The 25,442-nt window shown below is 43.3% G+C and overlaps 1 protein-coding gene across 4 annotated transcripts in view; it reads right to left on the bottom strand.

Moving 5' to 3' along the window:
* ARHGAP9 (Rho GTPase activating protein 9) overlaps positions 1–25,442 on the bottom strand; it is a 223,037-nt gene that overhangs the window by 133,356 nt on the left and 64,239 nt on the right. For 3 of the 4 annotated variants that reach the window (XM_030196623.1, XM_030196625.1, XM_030196624.1), the window contains exon 4: positions 4,455–4,697. In XM_030196623.1, the coding sequence (XP_030052483.1) occupies positions 4,455–4,697 (243 nt within the window). The remainder of the gene's footprint in view (positions 1–4,454; positions 4,698–25,442) is intronic. The other variant, XM_030196626.1, reaches the window with a different exon arrangement.

Genomic DNA, 25,442 nt, shown 5'->3' with positions numbered 1-25,442 from the left:
GGCTGCCACCCAGAGTGGTCGCCGCTGCACCCCCCCCAACATATCACCTCCAAGCCTCCCCCCGGGTGCATTTTTCTTGCCTGCTGGGGTGCAGGGAGCAGCCGCGCGGCTGTCTGCTCCACCGGTTCCCTGCTCCCTCTGCCCCGGAACAGGAAGTAACAGCAGAGGAAGCAGGGAAACGGCAGAGCCAACAGCCGCGCGGCTGCTCCCAGCACCCCTCCTGCAGCATGTACCTGGGGCGGACCACCCCCACCCCCGCCCTCGGTACACCACTGGCTAACAGTATTTGTCTTTAAAAAGACAAGTTCAATAGGAACTAAAATGGCAATGAAAAAAGAAAGACTGTTATAGGCGTATCAGAAATGCTGTGTTAATCTTTGTGACATGAATGAGACACATCAGATAATATGAGTGAGAACGTGTGGAACCAAATGAGTATGTGCAGTATTTGTCAATGTTAATACTGTGCAAACAGTGGATTAAATGCAGTGTAAATTGAGTGATTACTGATACAGTACAAAGTACATGAAAACCAAAATGTCATTCATTTCCAACATATAAAATAAATGATAAAAAACCATTCCTATCTCTCTTAGACTATTCATTCACCTGAGAAATGTGTGTTACAACTGAATGCATTGAATGCATTATGAACAAAGTGATTCTTGTTACAGTTAAACGTTTATTGAAACCCAAACTTCAGTGTGTTTCCAGTTTCCACCATATTGATTAACTATTGAGAGACCATTCCTGTCTCTGTTGAACTGCGCACATGAGGAATGTGTATTATAATACCTGAATGAAAAACCGCTAACAAAAACGCAGGAACTGAAATTAAAAGAAACGAGGGGAGGTTACTGCCGCTACTACTGATCAGAAAAATATACATATTTGCTTTTAAAAAGTGATCGAAGCACTTACAAGAGTGTAGAAATACTAAAGCCATTAAATAGCAAAGTGGATGACTGTGAACAAAAGTGAGCCAACACATGGTACATAATATAGCAATTTATATAAATAAATAGAAAATTACTGATGAAATATACCTGTAACTGTGCGAGTAAAAAACAATGTATTTAGTTACAGCCTATGTTCTGTGCCTGCTCCTTCCTTTTTCCCACAGCTTGGCAATAGAGCCCCTATATGCAGGTACTTTAATTTTTTGGGTTGTTTTTTTTTTTTTTTTTTTTTGTACCTGGGGCAGTGGAAGGTTAAGTGTTCAATTCTGGTCATGACATCTCAAAAAAGATATAGTGAAATTAGAAAAGGTACAGAGAAGGACGATGAAAATGATAAAGGGGATGGGATGATTTCCTTATGAGGAAAGGCTAAAGCGGCTAGGGCTCTTCAGCTTGGAGAAAAGACAGCTGAGGGGAAATATGATAGAGGTTTACAAAATAATGAGTGGAGTGGAATGGGTAGACGTGAATCGCTTGTTTACTCTTTCCAAAAAATACTAGTACCAGGGGGCACGCAATGAAGCTACAAAGTAGTAAACTTAAAATAAGTTGGAGAAAATATTTCTTCACTCAACATGTAATTAAACTCTGGAATTCGTTGCCAGAGAATACAGTAAAATAAATTATCTTAGCAGGGTTTAAAAAAGGTTTGGTGGCTTCCTAAAGGCAAAGTCCATAGACCATTATTAAAATGGACTTGGGAAGAATCCACTGCTTAATAAGCAGCATAAAATGTATGATACTGTTTTGAGATCTTGCCAGGTACTTGTGACCTGGATTGGCCACTGTGGGAAACAGGATGTCGGGCTTGATGGACCTTTGGTCTGTCCCAGTATGACAATGCTTATGTACTTATGACTTGCCCAGGGTCACAAGGAGCTGCAGTGGGAATTGAACCCAAGTTGCCAGGATCAAGGCCCACTGTACTAGCCATTAGACTACTCCTCATCAACCCAAAATAAGCAGTGTTCCTAATCTGGAATAGATGAAAAGGCAGCTGAAAAGTAGAAAATCCTAAGAAGAGACTTGTAGCTAGAAAAGGTGGATTCCAATCTGAGATAAAACAAGAAACTGTTTCATAGGGCAGTGGACTGGAGAATGGCCTCCCAGTGGACCTGATGATAGGAAGGAATGACCAATAAATATGGTTGGAGGACATAAGTCTTCTTAGAAGATTGTAAGGGATGAGCAATGGGGCAGAAGTAGGACTGGCTCAGTCTGTCCCTGTTGACCTGAAGCATCTGGCTACCTTGGCATGGGACGTCCCAAATCTACCCTTTTGAGACAGCTAGTAGCATTTTCAAGACTGATTGATTTTATTTTTCAGACTGCCTCTCACATAGATATTGTGGTGGTTTACAATATTTATATAAATACAACAGCATTACACATAAAAAGATAAGCAAACCAAATGCATTCTCAAAATCAGACACATGTAATACAAAAATACACAAAGAACCATCTTTCAACTGTTTACGAAAGCAAAGAAAACTAAACTCATAGAAGGCTGCATGTGACGTGACCATATCATACCATTTTTCCAAAAACTTCATTGGCTACCAGTACAATACAGGGCTAAATTAAAACTCTATGTCTGATCTTCAAGGCACTGATCCTCTACACACCGCCAAGGACACTAAGGTCCTCCCAAGGACTACATCTTTGCATTACCCTTCACTATCAATTATAATGCTCTATTACGTATTGTGTTGACATTGTAAGTAATATACCATGCCGTACTTTGTATTGCTATTTGAATATTTTTACTGCTGTAATTGCCTATTGCTCATGTTTGATCTATTCTTACTGTAAATTACCTTGAGTGAATTCCTTCAAAAAGGCGGTAAATAAATCCTAATAATAAATAAATAATTTCTTCCCAAAGAAAAAGCTCCATGTGCCTAAAAGCTGATTTCCTCGTTCTTGTTTCGTGAACCTCAGAAAAGAGCAGCAACTGGAATAAACCTCTCTGCGATGATCTCATTGACCAAGTAGACGCCAATGATGTGATGCAACTAGCAAGACTCCCCTGAATACTGTCTGAATATTTCTAATTTCTAATGCGTGATCCCTTAAGATATCATCAAGTGAAAATGCATGCACATGTACTGGGCCTCCAGCATATGCAAATATATTCAAGTTAATTTCAGACATTTTCACTGGAGATGCCTGAAAACCCGATTGGCTGTGGGATTGTAGGCCAGGTTTGTTTCATTCAGCTGTTTGGAAGGGACAATTTAAGCAGGAACTAGAGTGACAAATGGCTATGAGTCATCTGGGGAGGCTGAGCCAGCACTAGCTTTATTCCATGGCATGTATTGTAGAGAATTACAGTCTCTACAGGAATTTAAATTAGTGTTTCCCTGTTCATTCCTGGATACATTCTTACTCAGTCTGGTTTAACCATAATAAATAAGCATGAACTAGATTTGCAAACACTGGGCCTGTGATGTAAGCAAGTATGTCTCATGCAGATATCCTGAAAACAAGACTGGGGTTGGGAAAACATCGATTTAAAATAAACATTTGTGTATACCAGATCTGGACCAGCCTGTCCAGTGGACCTGGTACCATCAGGTAACCAGTCTGTGTAGAGAGACAGAGAATAGAAATGATAGGGTAACCATATAATTCCATGTGAAAAGCAGAGCTCCAAAGAGGGAGTAAGTTATGTGAACAATTTTTCAGCACCCATCCCCTGCCTCGCCCCTACCCAGCTGTGCCCTCTCTTCTATCCCCCACCTCCCTGCACAACTGGTTCATCACCCACTTAAATCTCACAGCTGACACTTCCTGCTAATCTCAGGATACCAGCAGTAGGAATTGTGAGCTGTGAGATTTAAAGTGGCTTACAGTCCTGAAGAGAAGAAAATGAGTCCTGGGCTGCCACACACAGGCTCCCAATGGCCCACTAGCTGACTAGCTGGCCCATTTAGATCCCGATCCTCAGAAACAAATGCATGTCATTAGCATTGAGCATGAATAAGCTGCTGGAGCTGCACTGATCCAGTGGTATTTTTCCTGCACTGTTTGGAACTGCGCCAATGTTTTAAGCACCTGGGCCTTACTGACACTGCTTGTAGGACAGGAGTTTCCCTATTCTTATGTGCGAGATCAGATGGCCTTCCCCAAAGCAGGAGTGCCCAGCCCAACATAGGACACTTGATAGATCTGCAAAAGGGTAGGCTAAGCCCTTGTGGCTTGCAGAAAATGGAACCCCTGCCTTCCCTTGGAAGATTAGAACTACAGTTCAATGCATGTGCTGGGGTAACACCAGAAACAGATCTGTCATGGAGCTATATGGTTCCCCTATCCTGAACTTCCCAAACTTGTGCTGGTGAATCCACAGCCAACTGGGCTTTCCTGATACTCATGCAAAGTATGTCATGTATATTTATTGTGACTCTCTTGAAAACTTAATGGATTGTGGGGTCACAAGAACAAATTTCGGAAGCTCAGCCCTAGCCAGAGGGAAGCAGTGAGCTCTTGCAGTACCCTTCCAGGTGTCCTGACTCTGTTCCTCCGAGGGGGTTTCCAAGTCTTCTCTTTTGTCGTACTGTTGACATAATAGATGCGCCCAGTAGTGGGGTCTATGTGCTGCTCCCAAGCTTCCAGCACCTGGACTGGGGCACAGGTGGGGCTGGGGGGCTCTACCTTCATCTTCTTCAAGTCCTCTAGGTTGCTGTAGATTGGATGCTCTGGCATGGAGGACTGCAAGGAGGTCTTGTGGGATGACACCTGAAGGAAAAGAATAGGGATTATGAAGTGACTCCATTTGTTTCTCCTCAACAAAGTGAGTTGGTCCTGGTTTTATTGCCCTCCTCCCCCCCTCCCCCACATGCAGGATTTTTTGGCCCTCTTGTTTCACTTAGGAGAAAAATAACTATACAGAAGCAAAACCAGGACTTGATTAGTCTGACCCTGAAGAATCAGTGTCAGGTATAAAACTTTAAAATATTACTGTATAGCTAGAGCTGAAACAGTACTGGGGAAAAATAATGGTTTTAAGTCAGTGTCATTCGTAGGCGGTCCTTGATGGCCACAAACAGATCAGAATTTTAAGCTATCCCTATTGAATATGCATGTACTATATTCCCACAACTATGAATTATCCTGAAATATTTATTATATGCTACAAAATGTATTTAAAAACTATCATTAACATAGTTACATCATTGTAGTGCTGTCTACAAACATACTCCCTTTCTGAACATTACATCGATCACATTGCCCCTTTGGAAACATATGACCCCCCCCCCCCCCCCCCCCCCCACACACACACACACACACACACACACCATCCTACTCGGGAAATTGGTAAAATTTAGTTACACAGTAATGTACTTAAACCATGATATTCTAACAATATACATTGAAGACTCTACATTAACGATGCCAAAATGTGATTATTAAATGTCCAGATGCTGCTCCATAAATCGATATATAAATCAAATGTCCAACCGCAGCTCCACCACTGTATGAATTGAATAAATCAACAAGTCGAGATACTTTCAAAATTCCAGGTGCGGCCAAGAGTCACACTATTGATCTTGAAGCTGAAGTGCACAGTCACAGTTCTGCTAGAGCCTGTTTCATACAGATACCGAACCCAACACGGTCCATGTTTCGCTACACTAAGCGTCATCAGAGGTCGGACATCTTATAATGCTGTACTGGCTAACAGGCGAGAAAGAACTCACTTCCAGCCTGCAAGCTGCATGGTGGGTCTGCCACAAGATTCCCGTACATGTGCATCATATAAATATATCATATATTGAATATGCATGAGATAGATTACTGTATTCCAAATACCAGCGCGCTAAAAGTGAAAAATTAACCAACTTATCTGTCCAGTTCATGTGCAGAGTGGTAAGCCCCAGCTTGCAAAATACACGAATTTGCAGTCCCAACGGTCCCCTTTTCGCTCTGCTTCAGGGAACCACACCACAAACCATTGAAATAGAAATTTGTTCAAATTCACAAGGAAAGTTGTTTTTGTTTAAATTCACAAGAAAGATAGAAAAAGATTTTTCTTGGGGGGGGGGGGGGGAGTTATGTCGATGATTACTTTTTGTGCTGTGTGCATATGAAAAATTACTCTTTTGCCACAGATTAATGAGGCATTTTCCCCTAGTTGATCAGTCACTTTTCACTGTGTGTGTTTTTGATGAGTATCAGTTGTAGAACAGTGAAGTTGATCTGTGGTGATATTTGCAGAAAAAAGTGGCCTTAGAGTGCAGGAAAGACTCGTGTAAGGGTACGCTACAGATACTTTTTGCCACAGCTTTGTAAAAGGGCCTTTGAGTTCCTGAAATAATGGGGAAGTAAAGCAACTTACAAATATCTGAGATATTATAGACCAAATAGAGACACTCAGGGGTGGAATGACAGTGATCTAAGCCCCTGGGCAGTGAAGGTCATTGGGCCCCCATGGCCACTGCCTGCCACCCCCCACCGCTGCGCACACTACAGCTACCCCCACCACTACACAGGGCCGCCGAGAGGGGGGGACAGGGGGGACAAAGGTCCCCGGGCCCGGGCGCCGCCACCACAGTCCGGCCCGCCCTCTCGCCATTGCTCCCACAACTGATTTTAAAGTGCCTCCCTCACCTTCGCAGCAAGCAGCGGCAGGCAACTCCTTCATTCTGTGTCCCGCACTTGCCTGACGTAACATCCGCGAGAGTGGGGCACGGAAAGAAGGAGAGGTCTGCCGCTGCTTGCTGCGAAGGTGAGGGAGGCGCAAGGTTAGTGCACAGGGCCCGGGGGTGGAGAGAGGGCCCGGCCAGATAGCAGGTGGAGGGGGGGCCCGACAACCTCGGGTGCGGGGGCCCAGGGGCGGCCTTGTCCCGGGCCCAGCCCAGTCTCTTGGCGGCCCTGCCACTACAGCTTCCACCCCTCTTCCGCACATTACAGACCCTGAGCCTCAGTGGACCCCGGTCCTGCCTTGAAGGGCCCTGGTGGTCTATTGGCTTTTTCAGGGGCAAGAAAGAACCCCCCCCCCCCCCTCTTTCCTGCCTGCTGCCACTATTCTGCCCGGCATCACTGTGTTTCCAAAAAGGCTGCCAAGACTGTATTGGCCACTACTGGAAGCAGAATACTGGGCTAGATGGACCATTGCTCTGACCCAGTATGGCTATTCTTATGTTCTTATGTATCTAGTCTCAGGTGGCACATGTTGGGCAGCTGAGAAGACATCTCAACTTCCTTCTGCCCTCTTTTATCCCAGACTGGCAGATTTTAAACAGAAAAGCATCAGAAATTCTGACTTCAACTCTCAGCGCCACCTTGAAGCTGGCAGTAGGTTTCCAACATTGGGGCAGGGTCTGTTTTGTGCGATGTTCTCTGGAGTGGAGGAGTGGCCTAGTGGTTAGGGTGGTGGACTTTGGTCCTGGGGAACTGAGGAATTGAGTTTGATTCCCACTTCAGGCACAGGCAGCTCCTTGTGACTCTGGGCAAGTCACTTAACCCTCCATTGCCCCATGTAAGCCACATTGAGCCTGCCATGAGTGGGAAAGCGCAGGGTACAAATGTAACAAAAATAAAATAGATACTATTGGAGATTCTACATAGAATGTTGCTACTATTGGAGATTCTACATGGAATGTTGCTATTCCACTAGCAACATTCCATGTAGAAGGCTGCACAGGCTTCTGTTTCTGTGAGTCTGACGTCCTATGTGCAGGACGTCAGACTCACAGAAGCAGAAGCCTGCGCAGCCACATTGGTGATCTGCAAATAGTAGCAACAGTGGAGGAGTGGCCTAGTGGATAGGGTGGTGGACTTTGGAACTGAGTTCAATTCCCACATCAGGCACAGGCAGCTCCTTGTGACTCTGGGCAAGTCACTTAACCCTCCATTGCCCCATGTAAGCCACATTGAGCCTGCCATGAGTGGGAAAGCGTGGGGTACAAATATAATAAAAATAAAATAGCATTGGAGAGAATAGCTAATGACCTCATTAATATCTATTTGCCTATATTTACATACTAATTTACGGCCATCTTTGGCACACACACACACGTACGTCTCCAGCATTGGTGCCCTCTGAACATCATGTGCACCCTAACGCCCCAGAGCTAGTCCTGCACAAATCACCATCACCTCTAGTTCCGGCATTAGCTTTTAAGCATCGGCCCCTAAGTTATTCTGAAGAGCAAAATTATTACTCATCTGGCCAGACACAGGGCCAAACAAGGTGAGTTACATTCAGGTACTTTAAATATTTCCCTGTCCCAGGAGGGCTCACAATCTAAGTTTGTACCTGAGACAATGGAGAGTTAAGTGACTTGCCCAAGATCACAAGAAGCAGCAGTGGGATTTGAACCGGCCACCTCTGGGGATTGCAAGACCAGTGCGCTAACCACTTGGCCACTCCTCCACTTTAGCCAAGTGAAGATTTTAATAATCTGTTAGATTTTCTGATGGCATTAATAAACATGCGTACAAGATTGAGTTGATGGTTATAGTGTATTTGTCAGACCCCTTTGGAAAATCCAAAGTCCCTCACAGAACACTAGTCAGAAAATGTACAAGTCGTGATAGGAAGCAATGTCCTAATGTGGATTGAGAACTGGCTACATGACAGGAAACAAGGACTTAACACTAAATGCTCAGTTTTCTCAGTGGTGTGTCCCTGGGACTGGTGCTTTATAGCAAATTTACAAATAATCTAGGACAGGGAGTGAGAAGTGAGGTAATCAAATTAGCTGCAGACACAAAATTATCCAAAGTTGTTTTAAGCATGAGCCAATTGTAATGAATTGCAGGAGAACCTTGTCAGGCTGGGTGGGGGCTGGGCATCTAAACAGCAGATGAAATTTAATGTGGACAACAACAAAGTGATGTATAGGGTAGGCTAGTCCAAACTATAGGTACAAAATGCCGGGTTCTACATTAGGCATGACTGCCTAGGAAAAGGATCTTGGGGTCACTGTGGAATACATTGAAATCCTCTGCTCATTGTGTGACAGTGGTTAGAAAAGCAAACAGAATGCTAAGAATTATAAGGAAGGAATAGAGAATAAAACAAAGAATATCATGATGTCTTTTTCTGCTTGAAAGAAGATTTAGCTTGTCTTTGCTCCAGCAGTATGAGTGTATGAAGGCGATTACGCCATGCCCAGAAGGATGGAGCTTCATCGCTGATCCACACACCTAAGATGATCTTTTTACTCCTGTCTTCCTGAGTAAGAGATAATGACAATGATTTTTAAGGCGAAATGCCTCATATTTATCCAAAAGTAGTGAGAGGCAGTCGTCCCATTAGACCTTCAAAGTAAAACAAATTGGGGGGGGGGGGGGGGGGGGGGACGACAATTCCAAAAAGGCATGGAAAAGAGAATAAGGGGTCCTTTTACTAAACCGCGTAGGGGCCTATGCGTGTCCAACGCAACCAGTTCAGAACTACCACCCAACTACCGTGTAGCCTGAGCAGTAACACGCCGGAAAATTTCCAGCATGCGGCGCTAACCAGGCGGTAATCGTACGCAAACTGATTACCACCCAGTTAATGCGCGAGACCTTACCGCTAAGTCAATGGGTGGCGGTGAGGTCTCAGGCCCAAAATGGACACGCACCAATTTTCATTTTGACGCACATCCATTTTCGGCCCCCCCAAAAAAGGCCTTTTTTCAGGTGCGCTGAAAAATGAACCTGCACGTCTCCAATACATGCGTCTACACCAGCACAGGCCACTTTTCAGCACACCTTAGTAAAGGGACCCCTTAGTTCCTTGATTATATTTCCTATATATAGGAGTGTCTACCCAGCCCGACTTACTCAAGCGTAAAATACGCCCGGTGAAGAATACAAAATTGGCACTCTTTTAACTCTGTACTTATTGACATTTCTTTGACCTAGATCCAATGCCACCAAAGGGAGACCTAGGTCTATGCTCCAGCTGATGCTCAACATTTCTCGACTCCTAAATGTAGAAAATTGTTGCAATTCTCGATAAAATGTGGACACCGAGAGTCCATTTTCTGGAAATTAAAAAAAAAAATCTTTTAGGCGCTCTCTCAAAGGAAATTCCAAACTACTGGAATCTAGAGAACAGATATAATGGCAGAATTTTTTTAATTCAAGTTTTAATTGTTTTACAAGTTATTAAACATACTTGTTGAAATACAGAGATCATTTTTACATTCAGGAAAATAAACATGAACCAAAAAGGTTCATAATGAAACAATAACTTCTCTTCCACAGACCACAATACTAAGGGGAGGGGGGTGAAAGTGATTAGGAGATCACTAAATAGAAACATTTAGGAAATTATCCAATATTTAGTGGCTTAGCATATGATGTTCCCTCGTCTAAGTTAATATTATTATTCCTCAGTTAAACTTTCCCTATCTACAAAGGACTGTAACTGATTTGGATCATAGAATATATACTTATTACCCAGATATTTGACAACACATTTACAGGGATAAGCAAGTAGGAATGTAGCTCCCATCCCTCTCACTTTTTCCCTCAACAACAAAAATTTCCTTCTTTTTTTTTTTGTGTAATTCTAGTAATGTCTGGGTAAATCCATATTTTTTACCACAAAATGGTTTCGTTGAATTCTTAAAGTAAAGTCTCATCAATGAACTTAAATCTTCCTCAAATATTAAAGAAACAATGTTCCACGAGTCTCCACTTCAGTGAGCAATTCTTCCAAGACTGCTGTTAAATTTTGAAAATCTATTGCATTTCCCTCTTGTCCAGGTGCATCTTTTTTTGCAGGCAACTTTAAATAATAAACTTTATTGCATGGAGGAATAGCTTGAGGAGGTATACTTAAATTCTCCATTAAGTATTTTTTAAATAAATCTATAGCTGTTATACCTAGTACTTTGGGAAAATTTAATAGTCTCAGAATAAGTCTTCTATTCTAATTTTCTAATTGTTCAATTTTTTTATGGATCAAGAGTTTATCTTTAATCAAAGAGTCAGTTGTATTTTTTATACTCTTAATCTCCTCCTGATTCTGTACAATTTTCTCTGAGGTTTCAGAACGTACCTTTTTCCAAGAATTCCGTTAAAGAGGTCATCTTGTTCACAATTGAGGTGGTTTGAGCGGATTTATTAACAGTTTGTTTTAAGTCCTGGAGAACCTTCCATATTGAAACCAATGTTATCTCCGTTGAGATCACGTCCTCCAAGCTGTTCTCCCTACCAAATTCAGAAGGAGCACTGCCAGGCTGAGTGGTTCTGTTAACGCCTTCCTTTACAGCGACCTCTCCTTGCTCTCTCCTTGATTTAGCGGGACATGGAGGTGGAATAATACCCGGGGGCGAAAGTGTGGTATCCAGGCCCTGAGTCGCCGACGCTCCTACGTCGGCATCCAATGCGGGAGACGCCACTCTGGCTGCACAAGGTTGGCTCACCACAAACTGCTCCAAAGTTTGCTGCACTGGGGATGAGGTCCTGGCCGCCGGCAGATGGCCCTTGGTTATCCCCTTTCTCTTCGTATGTGGCATCATAAGGTAACAGTTTTAACTCAAAATCCAAATTTCAGAGAGCAGCTCGATCGTTTGCGTGTGTATGCTAGATTGCCATCTTGCCACGCCCCCATAATGGCAAAATTTTTGATATGAATATCCAAACACACAGCCTCCGTGGCTGCAATATAACTACTACTATTTTGACAATGCACCCGATGCCACTTAGACCCACAAACGCTCCCACCCACACCTCAAGGTGGAGAAAAAAAGGCTTCAGTAATACCTTCCAGACAGCCTGCATACACAGCTATAAGGCATGGGTTAGGTGTACCATCATTTTGCGTAAAATAAATCCACAAATTAGAGGTATTGAGTGTATATTAAAGCGTCCCAGTGACAAAATGTGCATATAAAGCAGACACAGAATGCCAAAATTCAATCATACAGCTCAGATGGACAGGGAGTCCCCGTTTCGCCAGAAGCTGCCTCAGGGGTTCTACTCCTGCATCCCAATTAATTTTGGCATTCTGTGTCCGCTTTATATGCACAGTTTGTCACTGGGATGCTTTAATATACACTCAAATACCGCGTCACGCAAGTAACAGAGTCACACCTCTGTGAGCGCATTGTTTATATCTAGAATTCTCCCCTCTCTCCCAAAGCTCATAGTTTAGTTGCTAATTCCCTCTGATGGGGATACAAACTAAAGATGGTGGCACAGAATGGTTTTTTTTTTAGGGGGAGGGGGGGATATATGAATTGACAACAGGTAACAGGATGAGATACATTCATTTACTATTCTAAACCACATCAATCTTAGGAGATGGGAGGCTGTAAAAAAACCAAGGGGTCCTTTTACTAAGCTGAGGTAAAAAGTGGCTTGACGTAGTGTAGGCATGGGTTTTGGGCGCGTAGAAATATTTTTCAGCGCACATACAAAAAATGCCTTTTTAAAAATTTTTGACGAAAATGGACGTTTTGCAAAATCAAAATTGCCACACATCCATTTTGGGTGTCTGACCTTACTGCCAGCCATAGACCTAGTGGTAAAGAATCTGCACGGTAACAACCTATGTGTGTCAGATGCCACTTGGCGTGCATCCACTATGCGTGTCTGAAAATAAAAAAATATTTTGCGAACGCGCGCCAAAAATGAAATTTACCACGAGGCACACGGTAGTCGGGCGGTAAGTTCATTTTGGCACATGTTGGGCGTGCGTAGACTCTTACGCGGCTTAGTAAAAGGGGCCCCAAGTCTCTTGCCCAGATCATCAGTTAGACTATGGAAGAATATATAATTCATGATTGTACATGAGTACATAAGTAATGCCACACTGGGAAAAGACCAAGGGTCCATCGAGCCCTCATCCTGTCCATGATAGCAGCCAATCCAGACCAAGGGCACCTGGCAAGTTTCCCAAACGTACAAACATTCTATACATGTTATTCCTGGAATTGTGGATTTTTCCCAAGTCCATTTAGTAGTGGTTTATGGACTTGTTTTTTAGGAAACCGTCTAACCCCTTTTTAAATTCTGCTAAGCTAACCGCCTTCACCACGTTCTCCAGCAACGAATTCCAGAGTTTAATTAAGCATTGGGTGAAGAAAACGTTTCTCTGATTTGTTTTAAAATTTACTACACTGTAGTTTCATCGCATGCCCCCTAGTCCTAGTATTTTTGGAAAGCGTGAACAGACGCTTCACATCCACCTGTTTTTATTTTTCTTCTCTCTTTTTGGTGACCTATGACCTCCCTTTTGTTGGAATTTTATGCTTATCCTGATGTATCGTTTGATATTTTACTTGTTGTGTTACCTTAATAAAACAGATTTAAACATAAAAAGAGGCAGGAACTGTTGGAGGAAGAAGGAGAGGCTGGTGATGGTCAACTTTTCTCCATTGATAGTCTGAATCTTATAGACTAAATACCTAGGAGAGTGTGAGGACTCTGATTCACTTAGGGGCCGTTTTACTAAGCTGCGGTAGGGCTACCGCATGGGTAGCGCATACCAAATCTACCCTACCGCCGGGATAGCGCAGGCACCCTGCGGTAGTTACGAAGTTGGCTAGCACAGTTTCTCATGATAGAAAATAATTTTCTATTTTCTACCGCAGGGGGCGTTCCCGGCGGAAATCGGCAGCACGGCCACATTGTGTGTATTCAAATAATTCCTTTTTTTAATTTTCAACTGTTAAAATTGTTTTCTTGATGCTAGGTGCAGCCAAGAGAAATGGTCACTCAAGTAGCCTCAGAAGGGGGAGCCATTACTGTGCATGGTGAGAATATCTGGGGGGGGGGGTTAAATATAGATGGAACTTAATCCAATTATTTCATTTTTGTTTATAATTCTACCCTTTGGATCCCCCTGTTTCTTTTCTGATTCTTTTTGCTATGTTTACTTTAGTACAACCATGTGGAGTTATTTTCTTTAGCAAGGTTTACTTATAATTTACATCGTTAAAGTTTACATTTTTTTCCTCTGCATTAACTAAATGAAAAACTTCTAGGAACGTCCCCAACAGTTTACACGGAGCATTAATTTTAGCAGTTACCATGTGGTAATTTTAGAAGCTTACTGCAAGTTACTAAACAGGCCTCTCAAAATCAAGCGTGACATAAAGGACAGTCTGATATTCAGGCATCTCATATTTGGCTGAACAGTATTTTATAAGCACATTTTTTTCAGTACAGGATTATGTAAAAAGTTACAAATTTACTGTATCTGCTTGAATGTAAAAGTCGCACTTATCAGAAAATAAGTGTCCCAATAGCAGAGATATTTGCACAACTTGGCTGTTGCTGTTGCCAAGACTTCTGTTTTTTTTTTTCTTTTTACTCATCTTTGGAAAGTAAAACTCCTTCTGTGAACATATGTAAACTATTTTTATGTTATTACTGGTACATTTGGATAAATGCTGGAAAAAATCTCCCCCCCCCCCCCAAGTTATTCGTCGGTGGTGAGTTTTTGGGGGTATTTTTAAAACGCCTACCATCACCAGCTAGTTTAGTCCCCAATATTCAGTACTGGGCCATGCTGGGCACTGGCACTGAATATCGGGGGCTAAAGGGGAGCAGGCTGGCTGCCAGAGCTGAATATCAGGCTAGGACCCTCATTTTAATAAAGTCTTTTCTCCCTTCCCGCCCCTCCCCCGATGTGTGGCAGAAGTGACACCCCTCCCAACAGCAGCACCTCCCCCCAGCCCCATCCCTTAGTCAGGATAGGACCCACCCTGGGGCCTACCTGGTAGTCCAGCAGGGTATTGGGGGCAGGAGCAAACCCCCCTAACTCCTGCCCCTAAGGCTGCTTCTTCAAATGTCTGCTGCGAGGTCTGCCCTAGGGGCAGGAGCAAGAGGGGTTTGCTCCTGCCCCAAATGCCCCACTGGACCACCAGGGAGGTCAGGTAGGCCCTGGGGAGGGTTCTATCCTGACCGGGAGGATGGGGATGGGGATGGGATGCTGCTGCACGTCAGGGAAAAGGGGGGGGCAGGAAGGGGGGAAAGACTTTTTTTTTTAAATGTGGGTCCTGGCCAGTTATTCAGCCAGGGCTCGCATAAGATAAAAAGGTGAATTTGCCTGCTTAACTTATGTGGGCCTCAGCTGAATATTGCCAGCCCTGACTCCTCTCCAGCGTTGCCCCCTGGCCCGCCTCAGACCAGGCCAATTTTTTTTTGGGGGGGGGGGAGGGCGGGGCTGAGGCAATATTCAGCTGCACTGCCTGCTTTAGTGCCACTGAATATTGGCGGCTGGGCAATGACAGGCCATTTAAGCGGGCAGGAGAGGCTCCTGCCCACTTAATGCTCTTTGAATATCGGCCCCTTAATCTTTTCCCCCTTTATTTGTATGAGTAGCCAATCATTCCAAGAAAACTGCCTTAATTTCACCCAGTTTTCCTCATCTTCATTCAGTCCAATTCAGCATGAAATACAGAACCTGGGACTTTAAGTAACTGAGATGTTGCTTTTGTTCATTTGATTGGTTCCATACATTCAGAAGACAAACTAAATGTGTAACTGTAAGTTTTGTCACCATAGATACTTCATATCATTTAGAAATTTGCTGCACAGGAAGCCATTTGGAAGCTAACAATATTGTTGAATACTTATGCTGGAATGTGGTTCAGGATCTCACAATTAACAAAACACTTGTTGGTTTTGTTAAAGAAAAATAGGCTCCTGCTTTCATCTCTTACAGCTAAAAGCACCATTACATGTTAAGATTCCACAACCGTTTTTAAATGGAAACCAGAAACTAGAAGGACATGTCAGCATAGCTGTAGTAGCTGATATTGTACTTAAGCCTCCTTTTACAAATGCATGCTAGCATTTTTAGTGCATGCTAAAAATAAGCACGCACTAAACATTAGGAGCGTCCATCTATTTCTATGGGCGTCTCTAGCATTTAGCCGGCACTAAAACCCCTTAGTGAAATTTGTGCACAGGAAACACTGTATCCAATTCACTGTTAGAGCACTATGGGGCCCTTTCACTAAGGTGCGCCGAATAATGGGCTGCGGTAGGGTTGGCGCATGTTTTGGGCACGAGCAGATCCAATTTTTAGTGTGCCTGTAAAAAAGGTCTTTTTTTTTTAAATTTTTGCCGAAAATGGATGTGCAGCAAAATAAAAATTGGAGCGGGTCTATTTTGGGTCTGACACCTTACCGCCAGCCACTGACTTCGCGGTAAGTGTGCGGTAATCATCTACGCTCATAAAATGACGATTACCACTCAGTTTCTGCTTCCGCACCAGAAAATAAAAAATTATTTTCTGGCGCGCATAGCGGACACATGTCACAAATTAAATTACTACAAGGGCCACTGGTAGCAGGGCAGTAACTCCAAATTGGCGCACGTTGGACACGCATAGGCGCCTACGCAGCTTAGTAAAAGGGCTCCTATGTCTATTGATGAAAAAAACAACATAAAAAACTAGAATTCTCACTGCCCGGAGAAAACTGGAGATTAGCTTGGATGGGAAGCTGATTTGATTCCTTAGGACTGTCCTCTAAAAACCTAAGACCCGCCACATGTCTCTCAATGGAAAGAGCAGAACACCATGACACAAATAACGTGGTGAGGTGTGTAGCAAAGAATTCAATTGCCAAAGTTGATAAAAGGCCATCTCATAGTCTTTACATGTACAAGTTTGTTGGTCTAGAAACCAACCTGCAAGATATCCGAGTAAGCATGCTTGATTATACTTCTGAAGATCAGGAAGACCCATACCACCAGATTTCCAGGAACCACATAAATATTTAAATTGCGTTTTTGGCTTCCCACCACCCCAACAAAATGTTATTCAATGAAACCAGATCTTTTTTTACATAATTTAAGAGGTAGTGATTGCAATGTATAGAGAAACTCAGGAAACAAGATCAAATTAAACAGATGGATTCTACCATGTAAAGAAAGGGTAAGAATCCTCCATTTAGCTAAGCGATCTGTAGTTTGTTCCTTGAGAACTGGCAGGTTTTCATCATGAAGCACAGAGGTTTTACAAGGTAGCTGCACCCCCCGGAAACAGAAAGAAGCTGCCCATATTCTTTGAACAAATACATTTTAAAATTCACAAATGGGGAGCTGCATTGTTTTAACTGCAAATGCAACAGAAGTAGCAGGTAAGAAGCAGTTTACCAACTCCTGCTGCTAACTAGAAGACAGGGCACAGGGGTGGGAAGAACAGACAGGCCTCTGAAGGCAGGGCTGGCTCTGGTCTCCACCTGTACCTCCACCTCCCACACACACTTTTCTTTCTCTCTGCAGCTTACTTATGAGCGTTAAAAAGCGGATGGCGCTGATTTGAATGCACATTATTGTGCACCAAGTGCTGAAAGGGCTCTAGACCGAGTGTTAACGTGTGTGCTAAAGATGGCCACAAATGTATTAATTTATTTATTGTATTTATTTATTTTTTAGCACTCGATATACCACAAGTGATCCTTGAGGTGACTACACAGTTATGAGACCCTGAGTGAGGGTTAGGGAGTGGGTTGGTAAATAACACAGCTGGACAAAGGGGTGAAATCGAAAATAAGGGGTCATCGGGCCTGTTCCTTTGACAGGGCCCAAGATATAGGATACGAAACCTCTGCAGTTCAGTCCATTCAGTTGGGAGCAAGCCTCTGACGGTAGGCCAAACACAGTCTGCGACTGCCAGGGTTGCCATGCCACAAACACATCCTAATAGTTCTCAGCCGAGATCAGACCTCAATGTAAAACTTACAAGGTTCAATCTGGCAATAACAAATGTCTTACCTCAGTCACGTCACAATTATAGAACAGTAGCTTCAGTGTCACAAGCTGGGGATTCAACTTTTCTCTCCCTAGGCTTCTTTAACCTCAGCCTGGCCCTATCTTTTATACTCCAAGGTCTGGGCTCCACCCCTCCCAGCTCACTTCCTCCCAGGGAGGGACGAGTGTCTTAAGGTGACTCCGGCTATCGAAGGACGTGTTAAGGTGGCCCAGGCTATGGGGGGATTTTTCCTAAAGATGAGGGGCAGTGTTCTATAATCCCCCTCACAGCGGTTTACAATTCCTATTACAGGTACTCTGCACTGTCCCTAATGGGATCACAATCTAAGTTATAGGAGCAATGGAGGACTACGTGACTTGCCCAGGGTCACACAGAGCTGTAGATGGAATTGAACCTGGTCCCCTAGGATCTGAGCCCACTGCTGACCGTCATGCAGCAGCGGGAATCAAACCCAGTTCCCCAGGTCCGCAACCCACTGCATTAATCTAATACTAAATTGTACTGAAATGTATTTAAATGGATGTTAATGAGTTCAGTAAGTATTCCTTCACAATGTTCAGACAGAAGCACTGCAATGCGCAGAAAGAAAAGATGGCCTTTAACGTTGAAAATTTACGCCAGGTACAGGGCAGCGTAAAAGGTTTAGAAGAGAGGATTTCTTGTCAATGTTTCACATTGAACTACAGGTTTTGTCTTCTTTTACAAGCAGAAGAAAGCCCGTGCAAGTTTTTAAGCACTGATAGTAAGAAACAAACAAGTGCATGAGTCTGCGCAAAACCAAAAGTGAAAGCACACATCAGCGCCATTTTTGTTTGCACTTGAATATGAGCCTTTAAAAACACGTAAGTGCAAACAATTTTTGAAAAGCTTATATTTAAAATCGCAGAAGAACAGCGCTGATGTGTACTTGCACTTCCAGTTTTGTCTGGGCATGCGCACAAGAGCTACCACGTTCCTTTGTTTACTTTCATTTCTTAGCACAACTAGACTGTGCATACATTTGCATATGATTTCTTTTGAGCATGGCTTTGATATTTTTTTGTTTGTCTTTGCATTGCTGTTGTGTTGTGGGCTTCTGCACCAGGCTTTGAGCATCAGCCTCTGAAATAGCACATTTGTCAGGGCCCCTCTTAATTACTTGGGTAAAAGGCACCTGTCTAGTTTGCCTATGCCTTAGTCCTGGCTTGACTCAAGCGGTTAGGGCTCTTCAGCTTGGAGAAGAGACAGTGGAGGGGAGGTATAATAGAAATCTTTAAAATCCTGAGTGGAATGAGCACATAAACAGGGAACAGCTGTTTACCCCTTCAAAAAGTACTTCATGAAGCTAATAGATAGCATTTTTGTAACAAATCCAAGGAAATATTTTTTTCACTCAGTGCACAAAATGTAGAATTTGTTACCAGACAATGTAATGAACGCAGTTAGTGTAGCTGGTTTTAAAAGGGGTTCAGACCAGTTCCTGAAATGTCCAGAACTCAAAAACAAAAAAGGAAAATTGTACACAATAACTTACAGTGAAACTAAATGGAAAATGAGAGAACAATGCCACGTCACTCTCAAAAATCAGTTGTGAAAAAAGAGAGGCCTCAGCTAAATGCAGGCTAAAAACAAACCATACGTTAAAAAAACCATCACAGGACGCTCTAAAAAAACTACACTCAAATTGTAATATATAAAAAACTGTTGTAAAAATTGCAAAATTATAGTAGCAAGTAGCAATGCTCTCAACACACCATAAAGATAGCATAATTACTAAACTGTGCCGCACAGGGGTTCTCTGTTTCGCAAAGCTGCTTCAGGGGAGAACGCTCTACACTACAGCTCAATCTTCAAGATGGACAGCGTCCACTTCTAGATAAGTACATTTTTTTTGCTCTATCTATATGGTGTGTTGAGAGCATTACTACTTACTACTATAATTTTGCAATAGCTTTTTATATATTACAATTTTTTTTAAGACAGTCCTATAATGGGTTTTTTTTTAGCCTGCATTTAGCTGAGGCCTTTCTTTCTTTTTTTTTTCTCCACTGATTTTTGAGTGGTGTTGCATTGTTCTCTCATTTTCCATTTATATTTTGTATTAAGTTTGGTTGACTATAAGGAAATGTCCAGAAACCATTATTGGTCAAGAGACCTAGACTGGTCCTTGTTGGTTACAGGATTCTGGACTTGATGGATTTTTGGCATTTTTTATGTTCTCCTGTCTCCTCAAGTGATGTTAGTGTTTAGAGGTTTCAAAAGCTCTTTGTGTTGCATCATGACTACAAATGGGGTGTACTGCTGTGCTGATGGTCATCAAAGCCCCTCCCCCATGCAGATGTTACACTAATATAATGTGTCATGTTATGTCAAATACAAATACAGCACAGGTACCTCAAGATCTTTATCAGAGCTCCATGCAAGCATCACCCATGCACAGGAAACGCATGAAAACAGCACAGAAAGGTGAAGGGTGCATTAGGAAGAGACCTGCTCTAAGTCACACAGAAAGTCAAGAGGTAGAGCTGCCTAATGGGCTCATTTTCAAAAGAGAAGGACGCCCATCTTTCGACAAAATTCGGAAGATGGACGTCCTTCTCCCAGAGTTGTCCAAATCAGTATAATTGAAAGCCGATTTTGGACACCCCCAACTGCTTTCCTTCGCAGGGACAGCCAAAGTTCAAGGGGGCATGTTGGAGGCATAGCGAAGGTGGGACTTGAGCGTGCCTAACACTTGGACGTCCTTCACCCATAATCGAAAGAAACAAGGACGTCCCTGACAAACACTTGGATGACTTTACCTGGTCGTGTTTTTCTTATGACCAAGGCACAAAAAGGTGCCCAAAATGACCAGATGACCACCGAAGAGAATCAGGGATGACCTCCCCTTACTCCCCCACTGGTCACTAACCCCCTCCCACCCTCAAAAAATGTCTTTCAAAATATTGATTGCCAGCCTCAGATGTCATACTCAGGTCCATGACAGCAGTATGCAGGTCCCTGGAGCAGTTTTAGTGGGTGCAGTGCACTTCAGGCAGGTGGACCCAGGCCCATCCCCCCCTACCTGTTACGTTTGTGGAGGAAACAGCGAGCCCTCCAAAACCCACCAGAAACCCACTGTACCCACATGTAGGTGCCCCGCTTCACCCATAAGGGCTATGGTAGTGGTGTACAGTTGTGGGTAATGGGTTTTGGGGGGGGGGGTGAGGGGCTCAGCACACAAGATAAGGGAGCTATGTACCTGGGAGCAATTTCTGAAGTCCATTGCAGTGCCCCCTAGGGTGCCCGGTTGGTGTCCTGGCACGTCAGGGGGACCAGTGCACTACAAATGCTGGCTCCTCCCATGACCAAATGGCTTGCATTTGGTCATTTCTGAGATGGACGTCCTTGTTTTGAAAATTGCTGAAAATCAGAAACGTCCATGTCTAGGGACGACCATCTCTAAGGTCGACCACATTTCAGGATTTGGACGTCCCTGACCATATTATCGAAACGAAAGATGAACGTCCATCTTGTTTTGAAAATATGGGTTTCCCCACCCCTGAATTGTGACGTTTTGCGAGGACGTCCAAATTGAAACGTGGACATCCCTTTCAAAAATGCCCCTCTAAGTGACTCAGTTGTTTCAGACCTGTCCCATGTTCTGGTACAAACTACAACTACCACAATGCACCAAGAAACATTCAGAAACCAGGAGCAGAAGCCTCTCCCCCCCCCCCCCCCCCCCAGTAAGGAGGTATAAAGAGAGGAGACTGGCATGATTATGCTTGCTAAAAGCTGGATAATAAAGCAGAAGGAGAGTGGCCATGTATGATGGCTCCCTGATGAGAGCCATAAGAGCTGTAATAAGGACAGAGACCATTCAGGGAAAGAAAAGGAGAAACAGTTATTTCTGATTTAGGGAGTTTTCATTTCAGTCTATATTAAACATCTGGAATGGATTTTCACACCTACCTGGGAAGGGGTCCTGCTTGGGCCTAATGGTACAAACATCACAACTTCTGTTTCACTATTGCTAGAACATCCCTCCCAGCGGCAGCTACTTCCTCTTGCCTGCATGAGGCTGCAGAGATCCAAAGGTGAAATCTGTCTCTTCTGAAACAGAATCCCGAGCCCCTACGCTCCCACACATAAACAAGCTGATTCTGCCAAAGGAATAGGAGATCCACCAATCCAGAGGAGGAATATCCCCCTCAGACGCAGCTCTGGTCCGTGTCTTGCACCTGACTCTCGTCCCCCTGCAGATAGGAACCGGTTTGCACTCTTTGCACCACATAGGCTCACCACTCCCTCTCTTACAGCATCCGAGCTCTCCACATCCTGTTCTCAATTGTAAAACAACAAAGAAAAAACTTCCTCACTTGATGATGAGCTTTCATTGTGAGAACAAAATGAACTACAATAGACTGTGTGTATATGAGACATTAACAGAGAAACAGCACATGGTGCTACAAGGCAGGAATGAGGTGCACAGGCAGAACAATTTGTGAGGGAAGAGCTATAGTACTAGTGTGTCAAAGGAAGGATTAAGGTATATTTGTATAACTCTGTGCACCTCTCAAATCTGGTGTAACCAGGGGTTCTGTAGGGCATGAATGAAGTATTTGAGAACCACTACTAGTGGTCAGGGGGGGGCTGCAGGGCATGATTGAGGTGTGTTTGCAGTATTATTCATAGAATTTAGATTTTGGTTGCTAATTCAGCCATTCTTCTGAGCTCCACCAGATGGTACACTAATTTCATATTTGTAATAACATCTCATGCACAGCAGAACTAAAATAATTTTCCCTTACTACAAAAATAAAAGAATACACAAATTCTGCTGTCATGTGAAGAACAGCACAACACACTCCCTCCACTACTAGGTACTTTGTAAAGTATTACAAACCCCCGTGAAAAGCACACAGGGTTGTAGTGCGCTAACCAGTGGCGTAGCCACAGGTGGGCTTGGGTGGGCCAGGGCCCACTCATTTATGGCTCAGGCCCACCCAACAGTAGCACATGTTTAGTGGTAACTGGTGGGAATCCCAAGCTCCGCCAGCTGAAGATTTCCCCCTGATGGTAACAAAAACGCTACTCTCCATGACACCGCTCAGTTTTCAGTGCATTACTGCTGCCAAGGTGGAAAGAAGTGTTTTCCCACCAGCTGAGATTTTTTTTTTTGAGGGGGGGAGAACACTTGGTGCCCACCCAATTCTTGCCTAGGCCCACCCAAAATCTGTTGTCTGGCTACGCCTCTGGCGCTAACTGCAAGCTGGTGCACCTACAGGGTGCAAGGGGGCCCCATTGATTAGCTTTGACACGCCATGACGCAGTGGACACAGTAGAAGTACTTGAGGGTGTACCACACAGGGTGCATTTGTGACTCGGAATGCTCCTAAAAACGTGCAGCAGCTAGATAGCAAATGCTGGGACTCCCATAGCAATAACCCTATATGAAAAGCAACAATGCAAATGTTACAATGAGCCCTAGAACAAATCTGAACTAATACAGATCCTTAACACACACTATCATACCTCAAGGCACACATGCAAACACAGGCAGGCCCTCACTAAACACAGAATAAGAGAATCACAAATACAATGAAACCAGAACTGAACTGAAAACCCAACCCACCAGATTCTGCATGCAGTGCAACCCTAGAGGGGGGGGGGGGGGGGGGACAACAGAAATGCATTTATTCCTGTAGAGGGCAATTTTATAATAAAACACCTAGACTAATATTGCATTTATTTTAGAAAGACAACATAATGGACCAAAGTCCATAAATGGCGCAAAAAAATGAGTGCTAAGCGCTATTCTATAAACGGTGCTCTGAGTTGGGTGCAATTTATAGAATAGAGCCTAGCGCCGGGATCCACGCCTAACTTTTAGGCATGATGATGATTTACACCAACTGAAACCTGTTGTAAATCCTCAAGCCTAAATTAGGCACGTGTTCTGTAACAATGCATGCAAATTCTCAAAACGCTCATGCCTTGCCCATGGTCATGCCCCCTTTTCAGATCCATGCACTAGAATTTACACGCGCATGTTTATAGAGTATGTCTAGTAAGATGCGTGTGTAAATTCAAATTGTTGCTAATTAGCACCCAATTAGTGCTAATTTGCTTGTTACTCAATTAAATTGCACGTGGAAATTGGGCACGTGCCCCAATTTCCACGCGCAATTTTCAGCGCCATATATAGAATCCAGGGAAGGTCTTCTGTGCCATTAGAATAACTCCTGCAGGCAAAGCAGGTGCCCAGATTTACATCTGCTCTGAGGCAACTACAATCGTACACATATTTGTGCCAGTAAGAACAAACAAGTACACGCATTGAGTGCCAATCCTGCTGCCGCACCACCTAGTCCTGGTCCCCAGAACACCTACGCACGTGTAAGGAAACTAGAAGGCAACCGGTCTACTAGATCCAGTATGGAAAAGAAGAAAGAAGCAGACCTTATGTAGAAAAATAGTTTGTTTATTGGTTGTTCAAAGCTCCCAGGATTCACAAACCAATGCTAGACATGGCCATTTCAAAAGGACCTAGGAAGAGACACATTCATAATCAGCTCTGGTGAAGTTGTTTTACGCCAGCTGGTTTTCATTGCCCCTGACGCAGCCTGTACTTCTGGCGAAACATGGCCATGTCGGGCATTGGTTTGTCAATCCTAGGAGCTTTGAACAACCAATAAATTAACTATTTTTTCTACATAAGGTCTGTTTGTTTCTTCTTTTCTTTTATACCTACGCATAAAAGCATACTCCTGAACATCTAAAAACACTGTTCTACACCCTCACATCCTTATAAAATTATCCCATTAAAGGCAATATTCGAGTGCCATTTACCTGGGTAAGTTTGGTTTGGTTTATCCAAGGCAGCAAACAAAAGTAACAAACATAAAATGACATAAATAAAAGCAATCAATAAACAAGTTCTTCAACAATACCCATTTATCCAGGTAACAGGGTGGTCTGAAAACTACTCAAAGCAGGAGAGTGAGAGAATACATCAAAATGCAGGCGCATACAAATCTCTCAATGCATTGCAAAGAAAATGTCCACATTTATTTCAAAGACAAACGTATCTTCTCAAGATGACTCAAAAACGATCCTCAATTCAGTATTAAGCACTTTCCCTCTCTTTACTATGTCTGTCTACAGCTCTCCATCACTTTCCCTCAGCTTGGCTCGCCTCAATCTTTCACTTCCTCTATCCTCTTTTTTGTTGGAATGTAATTGTATTTTACATGCATTGCCTGTCACCTATTATTTCTCTGTGATTACTCTGTGACCTCTGATGTGAATTACTTAGAGAGGTCACACAGCTATGCAACTTCCTGTGGGGGTTAGACACAGCAGATGCAGCACATGCAGCACATGGAGCTCATGATCTCTCCTAACCTGAGAGGATCTATGGTGGTGTGAGCATCCATTACCATCTAAGCACATGGAAGGAGCTGATAATACAAATGTATAGTAATATGTATATATAAGCCTGTCTGATTATAATCTAACTACAAACTGTGAGTAAACAGATGTTTTGTTACTTCAACTTTAAAGTGACTCAGCAGTGAATTATTCAGGGGTGAATGAGAGAGAGATGAAGAAAGAAATTAACATTTCTAAAGCTGAAGCTGTGTGTACTAAAATCTGCTAATTATTTACTACAAATAATCCAACAAAAGGGTTATGGGCCCAGGGTCCAGGAATTGAAAAAGAAGAGAAATATTACCAGGCAGAAAAAAAGGCCACATTTTTCTCTTAAGTTTTAAAGGAAAGATTCAGTCTGTCTCTCTCTCCCCCCACACAGCAGACAGAAGGCTAAGAAAATGGCTGAG

Source organism: Microcaecilia unicolor, chromosome 3, assembly GCF_901765095.1.
Source record: "Microcaecilia unicolor chromosome 3, aMicUni1.1, whole genome shotgun sequence".
NCBI lineage: Eukaryota > Metazoa > Chordata > Amphibia > Gymnophiona > Siphonopidae > Microcaecilia > Microcaecilia unicolor.
Note: the sequence above shows the minus strand (reverse complement) of the source record. Positions and strands in the feature narration are given on the sequence as shown.